Raw genomic sequence first — 21,782 nt, forward strand, 5'->3', positions numbered from 1 at the left:
AAGGTGGGAGATGAGGTATGCTTGAGGTTGTATGGCAGAAACTTGGAGAGGGTGAGGGCCTTCAGGTTCCTTGGGGTATACTTTGACACTAGACTAACCTGGGCAGAATACATTGAGAGAGTGTTGGGAAAATGTAAGAAGGTGCTAAATGTGATGCACTGTCTGACTGGGAAGGAGTGGGGGGCTGGACGTTCCTCAATGAGGACCATGTATGTTGCATTGATCTGCTCTGTAATAGACTATGGCAGTATAGAGTATGGTTGGGCAGCCCGGACCTCATTGTAAAGGCTAGATGTCATACAGGGACAAGGACTCAGAATATATAGTGGGGCGTTTCGGACCTCCCCAGTGGCTGCACTACAGGTGGAGATGGGGGATATGCCATTGCAGATTAGGGGACAACAGCTGGCAATTAATTATTGGGTCAGCCTATAGGGACATGGGGTGTCTCATCCTGAAAAATGGATTTTACAGGCATGCTGGGAACATGACCGAAGACAGAACACAAGCTTTGAGTGGGTGGGTAATTCCCAAGTGAAGGAGATGGGACTGTATGGAAGGGAGTTTAGTCTAATGGTAGCTATTCCTGTGAACCCACTATGGCTATTCCCACCTCCAGTAGTTGATCTAGAAGCGTAGAGAGACTACAGAAAGACAGGGAAGGTGTTGATCCATCTGATATGTTTAAGAGATGTCTGGAAACTGGGTATCAGGATTTTGTGGCCATTTACACAGATGGTTCAAAAGATCCAAGGACAGGACATACTGGGTCAGCATTTGTAGTGCAGGATAAATATACAGCAGATCATCTGGCTTTAAATACAGCAGAGCTGATGACCATACTGTTGGCCTTGCAGTGGATGGAGGAAGTCAAGCCAGACAGAGTAGTTATTTGCTCTGATTCATGTGCAGTGTTGATGAGTCTCCAGTCCTTTAGGTCACGTAGCATACAAGACCTGCTTTATGAGGTGCTACAAACCCATGGCAGGATTAGACAGATGGGTACACAGTTAAGATGTATTTAGGTCCCAGCCCATGTGGGGGTGGAGGGGAACGAGACAGATGATGTTCTTGCTAAAGAAGCACTTGGAAGTGGGGATGTTGATGTTGTAGTTTCAATGAGCAAGGCAGAGGCAAAAAGCCTGGTATGGACAGTGATGGTGCAGAGTTGGCAGGAGCAGTGGAATAGAGATACTAAGGGCAGGCATATATTTCAAGTACAGAGGAAAGTCAGGGAGGATGGCAGGAAGGGACAGAAGATTTTTACAAGATTAAGGGTGGGACACAGCCAGTTGAATAAGTCCTTAATTTTGAAAGGAAAGCATCCAACAGGAAATTGTGATTATTGCCAGGAAACAGAGACCGTGCAGCATGTACTGTATTGCTACAGTGTGGGCAGTATCAGAAGGAAAGAGAGAGGCTGAGATCTAGTGAGGGAGAAGGGGATACAGGAAATGAGTTTAAAGAGTATTGTAATGACCTGGCTAGATCATAAATGAACAAATGTCCAGACAGGGGTTGAGTGTATGAATTCACGGTTTATTAACCCAACTCAATACAGGCTACTGTTTGGCCATTGCCTACACCAAATAAATCAAGGATCACAGTATAAAACAACAGTGACCATCTCTTGTTAAGACCAAACGTAAGAGAGGGAACAATGGCTAAGCATGGTCTTAAACTTGCAGTGCTCCTCTCCCCAAATGAACAGCATAACTCATAACACACAGCTGTCTCTGTGGGTTGCTACAGTATATTGAGTAGAACGTCATTAGATATAGTCTCAAGTATTTTGTTATATTTTTTAAGAGCAACGGGGCTGGCAGGTAGGATTTCGTTTCTCCCTGTCTCTTGCCCACACTCCAGTACAGTAGGTGGCGGTAATGCACTGTAACATTGGATGCCAACCGCAGATAAACCCCACCGAAGAAGAAGTTAAGTACAAGGACAAGAGGCCGATCCTTTACGTTGCGATGGGATTGGTGGGAGCAATCTGAGGAGATTCAGCAGTTACCCCCTCCCCTCGCTGATCATCCATTACACTGACTGGTAAGGCATGGCCACTGTCATTATAACCTCATCTGATTGATATATATCTACGAATTCCGCAGGCCACAGCCTACATCGCAATATTCACTGTGCTGTGTATCCCATCCACGCCATATTCTTGTCACCTCTGAACGACACTGTAGGCTACCTTTTGTGCACCTAGAAAGACTTCCGCCACATTGCATATCGGACATCTGTTTGCGAAAGTAACTGTTAGCTAGTTATAGAAAGGTCGGATAGATATACTTGCCATTTGTTTACACTTTCCTCGAGTATTCGAGGTGAGTAAATATGCTATGTGTAGTTTGTCTCGCTATGTTTACTACAGTATCCAATGCCTTTTACTTAGTTGAGCGAACTATCAGTCGAGTTAGACCCGATGCCGTTAGTCTAAATGTGCTTATGGACATTATGCCTACGAGAGTGCTGTGCGGATAGGCCTGTTGGCGATATAGATGTATCGTTTTGATAAGCTTTTAGTGCTCATTAAACATCAGAAAGTCCATGTATATCATTTTAGTGTGTTTTGGCTCCCATCGTGCAATTGAAATTGTAATAGCTAACGTTCTCTCTCCATGTTGGCTTGCTAGATTATTGTTTTGTGTCCTTTAGGTTTCTCCTCTGATGGGCTAGCCTACTGCAGGTTACTTACGCAAAAAGTGCAGTCTGCCAATTTCATAGCCCTCATGGGTGAGGTGGCTGTCTATAGGCCTGTGTAATTGTCTAATCTATCAATGAAACCTTTTGAAAAATCATGTAATGTGATTAAGGTGCCTTGCAGAAATCAGACTAATTATTTGATGGGTGACAAGAGTATTCAATCGGCATTGTGTGTGGCTGTCGTTCAAATCTTCTAGCCTTCCCGAACTAAACCAGGCGTTTCCGCTGGCTGTTGTGCAACCTGCCTCCTAGCAGACTAAACCAGACATTTTACATGGCCTCTGTTTGAAGGGCTCCTCTATTTGGATGCAGTGAATGTCATACTTCGTCTGATAATTTTGTGTCAGATCATTTATCACTGAATTGTTGACTGGCTCGTCCCTCTCACTCTTGTCTAAAGCAGTGGGGTATAGCCATGTTGCGACTCCTAAGACACCAGGCTAGAGGGACGAGGAGCTGCCTCTGTGGCCAGAGGCGCTATGAGCATCACAAGCGCGTCATGGCCATCCGGCGTGAGGACATCAACGTGTGGGAGAGACGGGCGCCCCTGGCTCCGCGCCACGTTAAAGAGATCGTCCATGCTGGCCACAAGGTCCTCGTCCAGCCTTCCAACCGAAGAGCCATCCACGAGAATGTGAGTGAACACTGTTGTTGGGTAAAACGTACACACATCCAATGGCTGGTGATCACTGCCGTTGAATAAACATGCTCACAGCCAATGGTTGGAGATCAAAGGAGGCCTATGTTCAGCAAAAATAGGAGAAAAAAACTGCACAATGTGATCTATAAATGAGGTTTATGTGATGTGTCTCTGGTTACTATAGGAGGACCTCCCCAATGTCTAGTAAACAACATGTAACATATTATTGTTTGAAATGAAGGTTAAGATCAAAGTATTTGACTATCAAAGGACTGCTGTATGAACTTTTACGCAACTGAATAAAACAAAACAGCGTATTGAATGACAAATTTAACAATTTGGTTAGGTGTTGGCAACTGGCATTGGAAAAGGTCTTCTGAACCAGCTTCTAAACGATTTTGACCTTTTTGTATGTTTCATTTCAGTATTATGAGAAAGCGGGGGCCATCATTTCCGAGGACATTTCCGAGGCCTCGTTGATCATTGGCGTCAAGAGTCCTCCGGAGGAGAAACTTTATCCCAGAAAGACCTATGCCTTCTTCTCTCACACCATCAAAGCACAGGAAGCTAACATGGCTCTACTGGATGACCTGCTCAAAAAGGTAAGGCCGTTGTTGCTCTATCCAAATACGACCTTAAACTAAGAGTCAGACAGTTGTTCTGGGTCAATGGGTATTGTTCCCTAGCCTAAACAAAAAAGCATGTTCACATAATGGTTTGGATGCACCTGCTGTGCCTCATCCATTCATAGTGATGGGGGGGGGGCATTTATGCAGTTATATATCCGGATATTATTTTTGACGATATCTTATGGTTTTGAAAATATTGCAATATTATTTTTGCGCTTGTTGTCTGTACCTGCACCAAAACTTCCTTTTTATAGCTTGTTCTCCATCTTCTTTTATAAATAGGGAGCCAATTTGTTTTCAACACTTTTTTTTTTTTACATTTCCATGACTGATCAAAACTTGTCTCTTGTCCCTCTGCAGTAGACATATGGTGAGCAATATGTTTGGAACATCGCATCTCAATAAAATCACAGTATCGAAACACAATACGTATCGTGAGGTCCCTGGCAATTCCCGTTACTAGTACTAGTTCACATCCTCTGGTCTTTCTAGGAAGTGCGTCTCATCGACTATGAGAAGATGGTTGACGCCAATGGCTTCCGTATCGTGGCATTCGGACAGTGGGCTGGCGTTGCAGGTATACTTTTGTCCGACAACCCAAGAATACAGGTGACAGTCAGTCATCTGATGTGTTTCTAATTCCAAAGATCGTGTAGAACACCTCTATTTCTTTGGCCTCGTGCTTTTGCGTTGTTTACACACCAAACCTGTTCTCAGAGATGATTAGCTCTTGAGGTCCCACTAGTCCGTACTGATCTTGGTAAATCTACATTTTGAATTGTTGTATTGCTGTCCTCAGGGCACCGTTGTAAATAATAAAATATTAACACGAGCTGAATTTACAAATTTTTCCCGTATCTATCCCTATTTTCAAATGCCCTTTTGTCCAACATCTATTATCAAAGCAGTGTTCCTACTTTGTTTCCCTTTTTCAATATTCTTCCTTACAGGAATGATCAATATTTTGCATGGTTTGGGACTTCGTTTTCTGGCGTTGGGACACCACACTCCTTTTATGGTAAGGATTTGACCCAGTGGAGCCCATGTAATTTCAATGCTTCCTCCACTGAACCTCTACCATCACTTCCTGTGTCACAGCACATCGGTATGGCCCATAACTACAGGAATGTCAGCCAGGCCATCCAGGCAGTGAGGGATTGTGGGTACGAGATCTCCATGGGCCTCATGCCCAAGTCCATCGGCCCAGTGACTTTTGTCTTCACCGGAACAGGCAATGTCTCCAAGGTAGGTAGACCTAGTGTAACCCAAGACAAACTATGACTAAACCATCACCAAACACAACCTGTTCATACAAGTAGATAAAGGTGTTAGGAAGGTCAGTGATAAGTGAATTCTACAACATGGGAATGCATACCTTATCTTCAACTACTTTCTCCTATAATGTAGGGTGCACAAGATATCATCAATGAGCTTCCTGTAGAATACGTGGAGCCTCATGAGCTAAAAGACGTGTCTCAAACTGGAGGTACTACATCCCCATTTCTGATGGGGTGCATTTGCCTATTCTATATTTCAATCATATGATATGTATTATCATATTAATGTATGTGTTCTGTTTAATGTTCACTGTGTGACACTGCTATCTCCGTCTCTCTGGTTTCAGACATGTCCCGAGTGTACGCCACCGTTCTGAGTCGTCACCACCATCTGATGAGGAAGAGTGATGGTGTTTATGACCCCCTGGAGTACGAGTATCACCCGGAACTGTACACATCGCACTTTAGAACCAGTGTGAGTCTGCCTCTGCCTTTCCCTCTGTCGCAACCAGTTCAGTAAGTTCACCTGTTCCTGCTGCTCAGCCAGGAGCTGCGAGCCCTTTGACACAGCCACACTGCTCTGTCTGAAGCCTGAGCTGATTGGCTCACTAAGCACTCATAGGGGAAATGGGGGGACCAGCATTTTCTCCTATTGCAAAACACAGGTTATATTGGCTTATAGTCTGTCAGTGGGTGACCACCCTGAACAAGCTGAGATGTCAAATATGATTATGTAGATGGTAGGTTGTGGAACTGGGTTTGTTAATGTCTTGTCAATATGTTTTGCAGATATGTGGAAGACTAGTTGTCAGTGGTGGTAGAATTGGTTTAGATTGATGTGGTAGCTGCGGCAACAGCCATAGTGGTAGCAGTGGCAGTGTGGGAGAAGTAGTGGAAACAATTGCATTGACAATGACTGCCTGCTTTTTGTCCTCCTGGCCTCAGGTGGCGCCCTATACCACGTGCCTGATCAACGGCATCTACTGGGACCCCCAGACACCGCGGCTCCTCAGGCGGCTGGACGCCCAGAGGCTCCTGACGCACGTCAAGCCCTCCGCCGCCGCTACGGAGGGATGGCCAGAGCTACCACACAAGTAAGTTCCAGGTAATCAGCTGAGCAATTGGATTTGCGATAAGGACGGGGACTATCTCAGTCAGAAGCCCGCTATAGGTGTTTGCGGTCAAAATTCAATGCTTATCTTCAATAATGTTTACGTTCTATGGGAGCTCAACCAAAGAGTGTGGAGTGCAGTCACCGTAACCCGACTGGCTGATTAAATCTGATATGGACTCTACCTCTTTTCTTATCTTCCCTCATTACTTCCTGTCTTTCTTTTTCCTCAGGCTCCTGGCGATCTGTGACATATCTGCCGACATGGGCGGCTCTATTGAGTTCATGACTGAGTGCACCTCCATCGATAAGCCCTTCTGTATGTACGATGCAGACCAGCACATAGACCACGACAGGTACAGACCAGGGGAGAATGACTCCTTCTTATACACCATATGTATGCCCTTGAATGTGTGTGTGTGTGCTTCAACTTGTTACTCAGTAAGATGGGGCAGCACAGCCCTTCCTGGAGTAGCTCAAACTGCATGTTAGGTCTCCATGAAAGGCCATCTTAAGACTTAATTTGGCTTCAATGCACTATTGAGTCTTCACATAGGAATGAATGTCCTGTGATCGATGGCATTGTCCATTCACATACAGTCATTGGTACAAACACCCATACATAATGTACTCCCACCAGGCCTTGCATATTATCTGATCTTCTTTGATTGTGTATTTGTCTTTCCAGCGTGGAGGGCACAGGTATCCTCATGTGCTCTATTGATAACCTTCCTGCCCAGCTCCCCATTGAAGCCACTGAGTATTTCGGAGACCGCCTCTTTCCCTACATTTGGGAGATGGTAAGACCAGCTGCTGGGGTAAGGTGCACTGCTCCGTTAGTTTGTTTGGGGAGAGGGTTGTCTAAGTGTGGAATGCAGCCATACAAGCACACAACAGCATCTCAGGTTAAGCTTGTCCGTTCCAGCTTACCGCACTGTAGCTGCCACTGATTACTTGTCGCTAGTTACCACAGCCACAAAAATGTAAATGGTCTGTATTGTAAAAGTGTGCTTTTTTTTGTTCTTAATTTAAGGTTAGTCATAAGGTAAGCAGTGTGGTTTATGTTAGGGTTGGTTTTGGGTTTAAAAACAGATTTTAAGAAGAAATTGTAGAAATAGGCAGGGTTTAGCCATAATTGAGACTTTGTGGCTGTGGTAACTAGTGATGACCCCACACTGTAGCTGCCATTGCTTGCCAGTGATGGCTGCTTATGGGGAATTCTGTTCTTTGCCGAATTAACTACTTCCCGGTTCTGTCTTCCTCAGCTGCCCTCCGATGCCACCAGGCCTCTTGAAGAAGAGGACTTCTCACCTCAAGTTAGGGATGTGAGTATCACACACACACACACACACACACACACATCCCTCTTATGCAATAATTTTTGCATCATGAACGAAAAGGCTATGGTCTTGAAACCTAGATGCAGCTTTACCGGAAACTAGTTATGAAATGATTTGCTCTTGCATTGCGATAATGGCTAACCAAGATCTTGTTGTTGGCTGCATTGTGTGTTTTACGCTGAAGTATGTTGATCTCAGGAGAGTTTACAATCTGTATACATGTTTTTCATTTGACTTTTGGACTACAGTTGTCATGTGACGTGCTGTAGTCGCGCAATAGACACTGACTTGTTTTGTCAGACATTTATGTTTGTCAGTTATGGCATATTTGTACATTTTTTATTTATTTTTAAAGACATTGGACTTTTACATTTGTTGTTAATCTTTCCTCCATTGAAGGCTGTGATAACGTCAGAAGGAAAGCTTACCCCAAAGTTTGAATACATTGAAGATCTTCGTGAACGAAGGTAAGTTTGCACGCCAATATATCTAGTGGTTTGAGAATGGCTTTCTTGTTTAAATGTCTTGTGTGTTTTCAGGATGATTTTGTGTGACTGTTATAACAAAACCGATTTTACTGTTGAAGCCCTTGAGATTTGAATGTGCTTTCTTTAATGTTATAACAGTTAAACAGCATTTATGTTATCTATATAATAACTGATCTGAGAATGCAGTTTCTGCACAATTGTATGCTAGTTTGGTAAGCTTCATGTAGTTGGCTTTGTGTTTTCCAATAAATAAATCTGAAATTGCTTTGGTAAATATGCTTGTCACATGGAGGTAATGATGCCAATCTAAGAAAGACATCTCTAAAGATTCCTTTACAGGTAAAACATTCAGTAGGTGTCAAATTTGACATCTGCTACAAACTGTAGTCTATGACATAGCATTAGCATAGCATACCTAGTGAGCAGCATAATAGATGCATTATGTGCTTAATAGCTGCTATTTGTAGCTTTTCCCCTCCCTCATTGTCGAGCTCAGGCTTTAGGGTATAATGTCTTCCACCCAGCAGGGAAAGCTCTATCTTGCCCCAGACTCGGGGCATTTCGCTACAGGCCATCAGGTGCCGTCTGCCGGAGTTTCCACTAACCCTCACCTTGTTGTTCCGTCCTTGCACAGTGCTCTCACGGTGTGCTGGTGTGTGCCAGTCTACCCCCGCCCTAACACCTTGCATGGCTAACATGCCATCGCCGCTGCCGCCACTTCTACTGAGGTGCAGGAGTTCTCTCTCACCGAGGGGCTCTTTCGTGGGTAGACAAGTCTCTTCTCATTCTAAAACACCCCCCTCTGTTCTGTCTCTTCATTTTGTCATGCAAACAAGAAAATCATCCCATTTCCGTTCATTGTTCCCACTGTTGCGAAATTTGAAAATCTTCCACCATCAATCATATTAACTTCAATGTTTTTAACCAAAAATATTTGTTTACTAATCAAATATAAACTTGCATGCAAAAGGAGGACTCTTATCTCCCTTGTTCTTTTCACATAGACTTTGCTTTCTTAAACATTGTAGCTCTTTTCTAAAGAAGCTTTCTTAGACTACTGCATTCATGTATCGTGCCATTTTCAAGGTTGTCTTAACAAGTAGCTAGAGAAAGATGGTTTGCTCTGGTGTGAGAATTTGTTCATGGTTTATCTTCACACTGACGTAGTTTGACCCTGACTGAACCATGACCCAGATGAGCACCTTGTGTTCAAAATGATCACTCAAAGGCCACCACGCTCAAGCCTCTTCAAGCATGGTCAATCCTGGAGAGGGAGTACAACTAGAAATGGTGGCAATCCCTTCTTCATAATGATGATGATACTAAGAGCAAGGCTTCCGTTTCATACCATTTTGGTTGATGCGTTGACCTTACACATTCATCTCTCTCGACAAGCCATGTCTCAGGATCTTAAGTCTTCGAATCCCTCTGATTGGGTATTGCTCTTAAGATATGTACACTTGAGGCAAATAGGCTCCTGAGGGGAATCCCCTGTCTATTTGTTAATTAGAGGCCACCCCCTCCATTGTCAGTGGATGGCTTGCCGAGCCTCGTGCCGGCTCTATGTACTCTTGTGTACAGTGTCACGTCCAATTAGGCTGAGGCTGCCAATTGGATTCTGTGGGGGAGGGGGTATTAGGGGAGAGAGTGCTGCTGATTCTGCAGGTCACTGATAGAAGAGGCTGCCATGGTGACCTTTGGACTGTATGGTGGCCAGTAGTGGAATCATCCAGTTTTAATTTAAATTTCATGTCTGTGTTTGAATCACATTTTGCTGAGTGTTTGCTGATCACCCTGTTTTTAAAAATGTAAATACATTTCATTGATTGAATCCCATTTTAGTTTTGATTTTAATATACTTCACCACAGTGCATCAGCTTGGTTTACAAAAACATCTTAGTCTTTCATTTTTAGTGTGTGATGTGGTTGGGGGAACTCCCTCTTGTAATATTTTGTCCCCCCCCCCAATTGGTTGTTAAGTAGTAATTTCTTACGAGGATGCAATTAAAACTATGGATGATATATATTAAATTAATTTTATTGCCCACCCACATCCCCATCTCTGCTTGGTAAGCATATCACTGGTTCTAACTCTGAGCAAGATTACTTCAGCTAATCATTGTGTGTGTGAGAAAGAAACTCTGTCTGTGACGACTTTATTCTGTGCTCACGCTGTATAACCCCACATCCCCTCAGTGAGCAAGCCAAGATCATGAAGCGGAGTGGAATGAAGCGAGTGCTACTACTGGGTTCAGGTTACGTGTCGGGCCCTGTCATTGAGTACCTCACCCGGGACCCAGGGACTCAAATCACTGTTGGTAAGCCTCTGAAAAGGAAATGTTACACTGTTCCCACTATATTCACAAATACCCAGCTGATCATGAATTCATTATTTAAATGTTTAACTGGATGCAATCTATTGTGTATACATCTCCAATTACTTAATTAAATGTAAGGGGTGCCTCAGGCCAGGGCTTGAGCCCTATTTTGTTTTTGTTTTCAGCTTTAAATTTCACTCATCTTTCACCCCTCCCATCTATCTCACAGCTGTTGTCCATGTCTTCTTGTGTTTTAGCATCAGTGTTGTTGACCCAGGCAGAGGAGCTGGCAGGGAAATACCCCAACACGATCCCTGTCATGCTGGATGTCACCAGTCAGGAGGGCCATCTGGAGTCCCTGGTCAAAGACCATGACCTAGTCATTAGGTACACACACACACACACCTGAGGTGAATGTGCGGTGAGTGTGTCATTGTCACATGTACTGTGCTGTTTATGCCCTCAGTATGCTGCCGTACGGCTATCATCCTGTGATCGCCAAACACTGCATCAACAAGAAGGTAAACATGGTGACAGCCAGCTACCTGAGTCCAGCAATGAAGGACCTCCAACAGAGGTAGGGGAGGAGATTCCTTTGGGTTTTAAAGTATGAGCGAGAGGGGTGGGGTTAGGGGAAAACATATCTATGTAGAAGTGGAGATTTAATGGTAAAATGTGTTTTTTATCTTGTCTTGATGCTAACCGTGGGCTATTTGATACACCGTTGACATAATGTAAACTACAGGCAGGCAGGCACCAAGACACTTGACCTAATTACTTGGCATGGTATTAGCCCGGATAAGCTAGTAGTCAAGTGTATTGGCTCCATGTGGGGCCGGTGTGGCTGAATGGGTTTTTTGTGTGTGTTTCCCTCCAGTGCTGAGGAAGCTGGCATCACCATAGTGAATGAGATGGGCCTGGACCCTGGCATCGACCACATGCTGGCTATGGAGTGTATCGACCAAGCCAAGGCGGACGGCTGCACTGTAAGTGAAACGTGAGGAAGATTGTGACAGAAGCTATACGTTTGAGTGATTTGTGATTTTGAGAGGAAGTGTTTGGGTGATTGTGGGGCTGTACATAATGATTGATTGAGCGTATGTCGAAGAGATGACTGGCATTTTGTCAGTTTCCTTGGCAGCATTATTGATTGAGGGCCCAACAGATTGAAACGGTGTCTTTGATTTGTACATTGTTTGATGTAAATATGACTGTGTTGACAACATTGGGTAGATGTCTATGTGTAAATTATGTTGTAAAGCCATTTACGTGTATCTCCTTAGATTGAGTCATACAGTTCATTCTGTGGTGGACTCCCTGCACCAGAATGCTCAGACAATCCTCTGCGCTACAAATTCAGCTGGAGTCCATATGGAGTCCTCCTCAATACCATCAGCCCTGCCATCTTCCTCAAGGACAACGAGGTACAGTGGCCATCTAGCATCAGCATATCCTCCCCAAAAACTTAACCTGAACCATAAGGGTTAGTGACGCAAAGCTGACCTTAGATCAGTGTTCTGGGGTAACTTCATCCTCTGTTCCCAGGTGGTGAGCATCCCAGCGGGCGGCACTCTGATGGAATCCACGGCTCCCATGGACTTCCTGCCCGGCTTCAACCTGGAGGGCTTTCCCAACCGCGACAGCACCAAATACTCAGAACAGTACGGCATCGAGTCAGCTCACACACTCATCAGAGGAACACTCCGCTTCAAGGTAGGTACTGCCACTGACCTCTACAACAATGTGGTTCTAATTGGATGGAGCATGGTGCTGCTAATAACATTGCAACACTGCTATTCTTTCCTCCTGTCTGATTCAGTGGTCAGTAAATTCTGTGTCTTGTCCACCAGGGTTTCTCCGAGGCCATGAGTGGCTTTGTGAAGCTGGGTCTGATCAACACTGACCCCTGCCCCATGCTGAAGCACACCTCCGCTCCTGTCTCCTGGGTAAGAATCCTGCTTATAACAACTTTATTACCAGCTCATGCCTCTTGGGCGGTTCTTTACCCATATTCTGTCTTTTCCCTGTACAACAGAAAGAGCTGCTGTGTAACCAGATTGGCCTGCACCCCTCCGCCTCTGACAAGGCCTTCGAGGGAGCTGTTTACGACCGCATCGGCCAAGACCCCTTCAAAATGGAAACACTCAAATGGTGAGGCCCTTGTCCTAACCATAGCCATACACTGTATATGCATGACATCCATATCATCACACATGCCCTACCCCCTAGATACTACACATCTCCTACCCCCTAGATACTACACATCCCCCTTCCCCCTAGATACTACACATCCCCCTACCCCCTAGATACTACACACCCCCTAGATACTACACATCCCACTACACACCCCCTAGATACTACACATCCCCCCTAGGTGTACTACACTACATGACCATCTCATTCCAAAATCATGGTCATTAATATGGAGTTGGTCCCCCCCTTTGCTGGTATAACAGCCTCCTCTCTTCTGGGAAGGCTTTCCACTAGATGTTGGAACATTGCTGCGGAGACTTGATTAAATTCAGCCACAAGAGCATTAGTGAGGTCGGGCACTGATTTTGGGATATTAGGCCTGGCTCACAGTCGGCCCAATTTATCCCAAAGGTGTTCGATGGCGTTAAGGTCAGCGCTCTGTACAGGCCAGTAAAGTTCTTACACACCGATCTCGACAAACCATTTCTGTATGGACCTCGCTTTGTGCACAGGACATTGTCATGCTGAAACAGGAAAGGGCCTTCCCAAACTGTTACCACACAGTTGGAAGCACAGAATTGTCTAAAATGTCATTGTATGCTGTAGCATTAAGTTTTCCCTTCAATTGGAACTAAAGGGCCTAGCCCAAACCATGAAAAACAGCCCCAGACCATTATTCCTCCTACACCAAACTTTATAGTTGGCATTATGCATTGGGGCACGTAGCGTTCTCCTAGCATTCGCCAAACTCAGATTCGTCAGTCGGACTGCCAGATGGTGAAGTGTGATTCATCACTCCAGAGAACGCGTTTCCACTGTTCCAGAGTCCAATGGCGGTGAGCTTTACACCACTCCAGCCAACACCTGGCAATACGCATGGTGATCTTAGGCTTGTGCAGCTGCTCGGACATGGAAATCCATTTCATGAAGCTCCCGACGAACAGTTCTTGTGCTGACGTTGCTTCCAGAGGCAATTTGGAACTCGGTAGTAAGTGTTGCAGACGATTTTTACGAGCTATGCTCTTGAGCACTCGCCGATCCCGTTCTGTGAGCTTGTGTGGCCTACCACTTTGCGGCTGAGCCGTTGTTGCTCCTAGATGTTTCCACTTCACAATAATAGTGCTTACAGTTGAGCAGGGCAGAAATTTGCCAAACTGACTTGTTGGATGGTGCCACGTTGAAAGTCATTGAGCTCTTCAGTAAGGCCATTCTACTGCCAATGTTTGTCTATGGCGATGGCAGTGTGCTCTATTTTATAAACCTGTCAGCAATTGGTGTGGTTGAAGTAGCTGAATCCACTCATTTGAAAGGGTGTTCACATACTTTTGTATATACCTTTTGTATATACCCCCCCACCCCCCATGGCATTGCCTTTTTAAATTGTTTAACTTGGGTCAAACGTTTCGGGTAGCCTTCCACAAGCTTCCCACAATAAGTTGGGTGAATTTTGGGCCATTCCGACTGACAGAGCTGATGTAACTGAGTCAGGTTTGTAGGCCTCCTTGCTCACACACACACACACTATCAGTTCTGCGCACACATTTTCTGTAGGATTGAGGTCAGGACTTTGTGATGGCCACTCCAATACCTTGATATTGTTGTCCTTAAGCCATTTTGCCACAACTTTGGAAGTATGCTTGGGGTCATTATCCATTTGTGACCCAAGCTTTAACTTCCTGACTGTCTTGAGATGTTGCTTCAATATATCCACATTTTCCTTCCTCATGATGCCATCTATTTTGTGAAGTGCACCAGTCCCTCCTGCAGCAAAGCACCCCGACATGATGCTGCCACCCCCGTGCTTCACGGTTGGGATGGTGTTCTTCAGCTTGCAAGCCTCCCCCTTTTCCTCCAAACAAAACAATGGTCATTATGGCCAAACAGTTCTATTTTTGTTTCATCAGACCAGAGGACATTTCTCCAAAAAGTACCATCTTTGTCCCCATGTGCAGTTGCAAACCGTAGTCTGGCTTTTTTTTAATGGTGGTTTTGGAGCAGTGGCTTCTTCCTTGCTGAGTGGCCTTTCATGTTATGTCGATAGAAGACTCATTTTACTGTGGATATTGATACTTTTGTACCTATTTCCTCCAGCATATTCACAAGGTCCTTTGCTGTTGTTCTGGGATTGATTTGCACTTTTCGCACCAAAGTACGTTCATCTCTAGGAGACAGAACGCGCCTCCTTCCTGAGTGGCATGACGGCTGCGTGGTCTCATGGTGTTTATACTTGCGTACTATTGTTTGTACAAATGAACGTGGTACCTTCAGGCGTTTGGAAATTGCTCCCAAGGTAGGCCTTGAAATACAGCCACAGGTATACCTCCAATTGACTGAAATTGTCAATTGGCTTATCAGAAGCTTCCAAAGAAAGCCATGACATTTTCTGGAATTTTCCAAGCTGTTTAAGGCACAGTCAACTTAGCGTATGTAAACTTCTGGCCCACTGGAATTGTGATACAGTGAAATAATCTGTCTGTAAACAGTTGTTGGAAAAATGACTTGTGTCATGCACAAAGTAGATGTCCTAACCGACTTGCCAAAACAATAGTTTGTTAACAAGAAATGTGTGGAGTGGTTGAAAAACAGGGTTTAATGACTCCAACCTAAGTGTTTGTAAACTTCTGACTTCAACTATATCAGCTCCTAGATACTACACATCCCTTACACCCTGTTACGAATCCCTTTTGGCCCGACAGTCTAGGGGGGATGGTAATGAGACCCGTAACATAACTCATGCAAATTATTATTGTGACAAAGTAAAAGTGTGAACGAAATAACCACGACAACAGAAATCTACCTTCAAACTCCAGGTTTATTTATAAACACACGGTAATGGGGGGGAGAAGCAGGAAAAGGGGCGGAGCTGGACCCAAGGAAAGAAACAATAAATATACAAAAACACCCCTAAGCTAGACTAGCCTACTTTAACAACAGCTAACTAACCAACCAAAAATACAGTGGGTGGTCCGCCCAGTTCTAACTAGTGTATTTAACAAAGTTCACCTACGGGTAGTGTATGCCCATGGGCGACTTGTCTTGGTTTCCCCCTTTTCCCACCAGCAACAAACAAACACCATAACCAAAAACAATACTCACAGGAGATGACAAAGTGATTTGGAGGTGCTCAAACAAAAGAGAGGTTAAGACACAAAGAGAGAGTGAAACACAGAGATCTACATACATGGCATTTACAGAGAGATTGAGCTCCAGAGCAAACAAATGATGGGGTTTTTAAACCATGGGGAAGGAACTGTGATGGGGTAGGAAATAGGAGGAGGTGTGTCTTCTGATTGATGATTGATTGTTGACTGATTGGGGAGTGATGATTTTCACCTGTGAGGGGAGAAGGAGAGAAAATAAACACACACAGGATACACACACAGGATACTTGTATCCGTAACACACCCCCTAGATACTTATCAGCCCCTAGATACTACACATCCCTTACACCCCCTAGATACTTATCAGCCCCTAGTCCCCTAGATACTACACATCCCTTACACCCCCTAGATACTTATCAGCCCCTAGATACTACACATCCCTTATCCCCCCTAGATACTTATCGGCCCCTAGATACTTATCGGCCCCTAGATACTACACATCCCTTACCCCCAGGTACTACACATCCTTTACCTCCCTAGATACTTATCAGCCCCTAGTCCCCTAGATACTACACATCCCTTACCTCCCTAGATACTACACATCCCCTACCCCCTAGATACTACAATCCCTTACTCCTCTAGATACTTATCGTCCCCTAGATACTACACATCCTTTACCCCCAAGATACTTATTGTCCCCTAAATACTACACACCCCGTACCCCCTAGATACTTATCAGCCCCTAGTCCCCTAGATACTACACATCCCTTACCCCCTCTTATCAGCCCCTAGTCCCCTAGATACTACACATCCCTTACCCCCCTAGATACTTATCAGCCCCTAGTCCCCTAGACACTACACATCCCTTACCTCCCCTAGATACTTATCAGCCCCTAGATACTACACATCCCTTACCCTCCTAGATACTTATCAGCCCCTAGTCCCCTAGATACTACACATCCCTTACCTCCCCTGGATACTTATCAGCCCCTAGTCCCCTAGATACTACACATCCCTTACCCCCTAGATACTTATCGTCCCCTAGATACTTATCAGCCCCTATATACTACACATCCCCTCCCCCAGATACTTATCAGCCCCTAGTCCCCTAGATACTACCCCCCTCCCTGGATACTTATCAGCCCCTAGTCCCCTAGATACTACACATCCCTTACCCCCTAGATACTTATCGTCCCCTAGATACTTATCAGCCCCTATATACTACACATCCCTTACCTCCCCCAGATACTTATCAGCTCCTAGTCCCCTAGATACTACACATCCTTTACCCCCTAGATACTACACATCCTTTACCCCCTAGATACCTCCCCTAGAGACTACACATCCCTTATCCCCACCTAGATACTTATCATCCCCTAGATACTACACATCCCTTACCCCCCTAGATACTTATCGTCCCCTAGATACTACACATCCCTTATCCCCACCTAGATACTTATCATCCCCTAGATACTACACATCCTTTACCCCCTAGATACTTATCAGCCCCTAGTCCCCTAGATACTACACATCCCTTATCCCCACCTAGATACTTATCATCCCCTAGATACTACACATCCTTTACCCCCTAGATACTACACATCCTTTACCCCCTAGATACTTATCAGCCCCTAGTCCCCTAGATACTACACATCCCTTATCCCCACCTAGATACTTATCATCCCCTAGATACTACACATCCCTTACTCCCCCTAGATACTACACATACCTTACCTCCCTAGATACTTATCAGCCCCTAGTCCCCTAGATACTACACATCCCTTATCCCCACCTAGATACTTATCATCCCCTAGATACTACACATCCCTTACTCCCCCTAGATACTACACATACCTTACCTCCCTAGATACTTATCAGCCCCTAGTCCCCTAAATACTACACATCCCTTATCCCCACCTAGATACTTATCATCCCCTAGATACTACACATCCCTTACCCCCCTAGGTACTACACATCCCTTACCTCCCTAGATACTTATCAGCCCCTAGTCCCCTAGATACTACACATCCCTTATCCCCCTAGATACTTATCAGCCCCTAGTCCCCTAGATACTACACATCCCTTATCCCCTAGATACTTACCAGCCTCTAGTCCCCTAGATACTACACATCCCTTACCCCCTAGATACTACACATCCCTTACCCCCTAGGTACTACACATCCCTTATCCCCCTAGATACTTACCAGCCTCTAGTCCCCTAGATACTACACATCCCTTACCCCCTAGATACTTATCAGCCCCTAGTCCCCTAGATACTACACATCCCTTACCACCCCTAGATACTTATCAGCCTCTAGTCCCCTAGATACTACACATCCCTTACACCCCCCTAGGTACTACACATCCCTTACCTCCCCTAGATACTTATCAGCCCCTAGTCCCCTAGATACTACACATCCCTTATCCCCCTAGATACTTACCAGCCTCTAGTACCCTAGATACTACACATCCCTTACCCCCTAGATACTTATCAGCCCCTAGTCCCCTAGATACTACACATCCCTTACCTCCCCTAGATACTTATCAGCCTCTAGTCCCCTAGATACTACACATCCCTTACACCCCCCCCCTAGATACTTCAGGTAGATATAGGATTCAATAAGCATATTGGTATAGCCTGATGGGTTAGTTGCATGGACTTTGTACTCATATCTTTGCCATATAGTTAATTGTGTGTGTGTGTGTTCAGGTTTGGGATGCTGAGTAAGGAGGCTGTTCCCCATGCAGAGACTGTGCTGGCATCACTGGCTAAGCACTTAGAGGCCAGGCTCTCCTTTGGTAAGAGAAGAAATGTCACTACTACCTTCTTCTTTACCCAATTTAGATTTTTTTTCTTCTCCAATTGGTCTCTTGACCAATCACATCAGCTCTGAGAAATATCTGATGTGATGTGTAAAAAATATTACAATTGGGCTGTCTGTGTAAACACAGCCATAGTAATTATTTCTCTCTACTTTCTATTACTGTGTCCTTTATCCTCTCCTTCAGATGAAGGCGAGCGGGACATGATTATCATGAGGAACGACGTGGGCCTGCGTCACTCTACAGGCGAGCTGGAGACCAAGCACATCAGCCTGGTGGTCTATGGAGACCCCAACGGCTACTCTGCCATGGCCAAGACCGTGGGTTACCCTGCAGCTATCGCTGCTCGCATGGTGCTGGACGGTCAGTAGTGTATTATTCTTATTGCATGTGTCATGCCCGAGTTGTTGATTAGGCTTTACTGAGTATGACACACTTATTCTACCACCAGAGAACCTGTCATTTTGCTAAAGATAAATGTACAACCCTAACATGTAAGTTTGAACTGACTTTCAATCTGCAGGAGAAATCCGTACAAAGGGACTGGTGGTGCCAATGACTAAGGACATCTATGGACCAGCACTGAAGAGACTGCAGGAGGAGGGCCTCAAGTTCACCTCGAAAAGCACCATCCAAGAGTAGTAACTCATGAGTCATCGGCAGTGTCCCAATAGTGTTTGTTTCCTTTCCTGGCATCCTCCTCCATCTGCACTGATCCCCAAAAAAGACCCCACATTTTTTATTCTTCATTTCAATTATTTCAGAACAGTGCAGATAAAGGGAAGGAGATGAAGAAAGGAAGCTATTTTAGTCGTAACGCAACACCATGTGATATACAGCCAATCAGTGGCTGGGTATCAGGCCACAGAGAAACGGGATGCATCTCAATAGTCTCAAGTTACTTTCTTCGTTTGTCTCCTGTCCTTCATCTGTGCTGATCTGAGAAGGCAGGGCGGGGGAAGGCAATATGGTAGAAATCTTCAGGAGGACAGGATATGAGAGGAAGCAAGTTGTGGCTATTGAGATGCACCCTGAATTCTGGATGCTTTTGAAACAAGCAATCTACTTTGTCAAATAGAACCATTAGGTTGTATGTGAACAGTCTTTTTAATTAAGGCCGTACCATTCTTTACCTGGAGAACCACAACTCCCTGAGTGTCGTTATAACATAACGATCCTATAATCTGCACAGACCTAAGCTAAAGCGTCTCGTCTGTCCATGACCGTAACGTATGCTTTTCCTGATGTTCATCAGCTGCTGCACAGTTATGCTGATCTTTACATATTGATTTGGTCATCTGCTCATTGTAGATGACACTCAGACAATCAAGATGCTAGAAATATCAGGAGTGAACATATACAGTACCTGCTTAAAAAAAGACCAGTGAATAAGTTTGCGAGTGAACAGCACTAATATAATACCGTAGCCTGGACAGCTTGCTCATAAGAACACGTAGTTGTAGGAACTCACCAAGAGCCTCTGAATTAAAAAAAAATGATGTTTTACTTTTTTACTCAGTGACCTGCATCACCCGTCAACCATAGCTCATACCTACCATGTCTCATTTTCGGGCAATAGTTTTAAATCAATCTACTGTATTTGTGTACAATTCATTCTAAGTAGTGTGCAGATATTTTAAGAACAAAAAAGATTTATGTTGAATCCTATTTAAAGATTCCAAACACTATTTGTTGAGTAAAATATCCAAGTGTATTTATTTTCTGGATTGGATATAAATGGTCTCCAGTGCTGCAACCTATTGTTTCTGTGTAATTACAAGGTTGAAATGTAAGATTGAGATGCCTATTTGTTATCAATGCCTATTTGGTCAATTGGTCAATATAATCTATCATTCTATTGAAACAGATATACAAGTACATATATAGTCAGTGGCCAGTTTTAGGTACACCGATCTTTAAAAAAAAGTTTTTTAACCAGGTAGGCCAGTTGAGAAAAAGTTCTCATTTACAGCTGTGACCTGCCCAAGATAAAGCAAAGCAGTGCGACAGAAACAAGAGTTACACATAAACACAAGTACAGTCAATAACACTATACAGTGGGGCAAAAAAGTATTGTCAGCCACCAATTGTGCAAGTTCTCCCACTTAAAAAGATGAGAGGCCTGTAATTTTCATCATAGGTACACTTCAACTATGACAGACAAAATGAGAAAAAAAAATCCAGAAAATCACATTGTAGGATTTTTAATGAATTTGAATGAAGTTATGGTGGAAAATAAGTATTTGGTCAATAACAAAAGTTTAGCTCAATACTTTGTTGGCGATGACAGAGGTCAAACGTTTTGTCTAAGTCTTCACACACTGTTGCTGGTATTTTGGCCCATTCCTCCATGCAGATCTCCTCTAGAGCAGTGACGTTTTGAGGCTGTTGCTGGGCAACACGGACTTTCAACTCCTTCCAAATATATTCTATGGGGTTGAGATCTGGAGACTGGCTAGGCCACTCCAGGACCTTGAAATGCTTCTTACGAAGCCACTCCTTCGTTGCCCGGGCGGTGTGTTTGGGATCATTGTCATGCTGAAAGACCCAGCCATGTTTCATCTTCAATGCCCTTGCTGATGGAAGGAAGTTTTCACTCAATCTCACGATACATGGCCCCATTCATTCTTTCCTTTACACGGATCAGTCGTCTTGGTCCCTTTTCTAGAAAAACATCCCCAAAGCATGATGTTTCCACCCCCATGCTTCACAGTAGTTATGGTGTTCTTTGGATGCAACTCAGCATTCTTTGTCCTCCAAACACGACGAGTTGAGTTTTTACCAAAAAGTTATATTTTGGTTTCAACTGACCATATGACATTCTCTCAATCTTCTGGATCATCCAAATGCTCTCTAGCAAACTTCAGACGGGCCTGGACATATACTGGCTTAAGCAGGGGGACACGTCTGGCACTGCCACCAATTGGGCAAGTTCTCCCACTTATATATATAGAAAAATCAATGTACAGTGTGTGGAAATGTAGGGAGGTAAGGCAATAGATAGGCCATAGAGGGGAAATAATTACAATATAGTACTGGGTCAGACCCAATTTTGCCTCCAGAACAGGCAGACTTTTTCGGGGAATGGATTCTACAAGGTGTGGTGGTCAGACTCTCAATTGGTAGCAAGGGACCTAACGTGTGCCAGGAAAA

At 44.4% G+C, this 21,782-nt stretch overlaps 1 protein-coding gene across 4 annotated transcripts; it reads left to right on the forward strand.

Moving 5' to 3' along the window:
- The first annotated feature begins 1,928 nt into the window (after positions 1-1,928).
- aass (aminoadipate-semialdehyde synthase) lies at positions 1,929-20,428 on the forward strand. Of its 4 annotated transcripts, none has more exons than XM_024382912.2 (24): positions 1,929-2,049; positions 3,110-3,343; positions 3,775-3,951; positions 4,471-4,555; positions 4,929-4,996; positions 5,077-5,223; positions 5,386-5,464; positions 5,603-5,730; positions 6,201-6,349; positions 6,600-6,722; positions 7,055-7,166; positions 7,632-7,691; positions 8,106-8,173; positions 10,391-10,512; positions 10,770-10,899; positions 10,979-11,089; positions 11,390-11,498; positions 11,796-11,936; positions 12,058-12,225; positions 12,363-12,458; positions 12,548-12,663; positions 18,517-18,605; positions 18,816-18,992; positions 19,153-20,428. In XM_024382912.2, the coding sequence occupies exons 2-24, from the start codon at positions 3,125-3,127 to the stop codon at positions 19,269-19,271; spliced, it is 2,793 nt and encodes a 930-aa protein (XP_024238680.1). In that variant the 5' UTR covers positions 1,929-2,049; positions 3,110-3,124; the 3' UTR covers positions 19,272-20,428. The 4 variants fall into 4 exon arrangements, with proteins under 4 accessions (XP_024238680.1, XP_024238768.1, XP_024238519.1 ...); XM_024383000.2 differs by having other exon boundaries at positions 1,937-2,049; positions 3,113-3,343; XM_024382751.2 differs by lacking the exon at positions 1,929-2,049 and adding an exon at positions 2,124-2,330.
- The last annotated feature ends 1,354 nt before the right edge of the window (positions 20,429-21,782 follow it).

The sequence above is a fragment of the Oncorhynchus tshawytscha genome, linkage group LG01 (assembly GCF_018296145.1).
Source record: "Oncorhynchus tshawytscha isolate Ot180627B linkage group LG01, Otsh_v2.0, whole genome shotgun sequence".
NCBI lineage: Eukaryota > Metazoa > Chordata > Actinopteri > Salmoniformes > Salmonidae > Oncorhynchus > Oncorhynchus tshawytscha.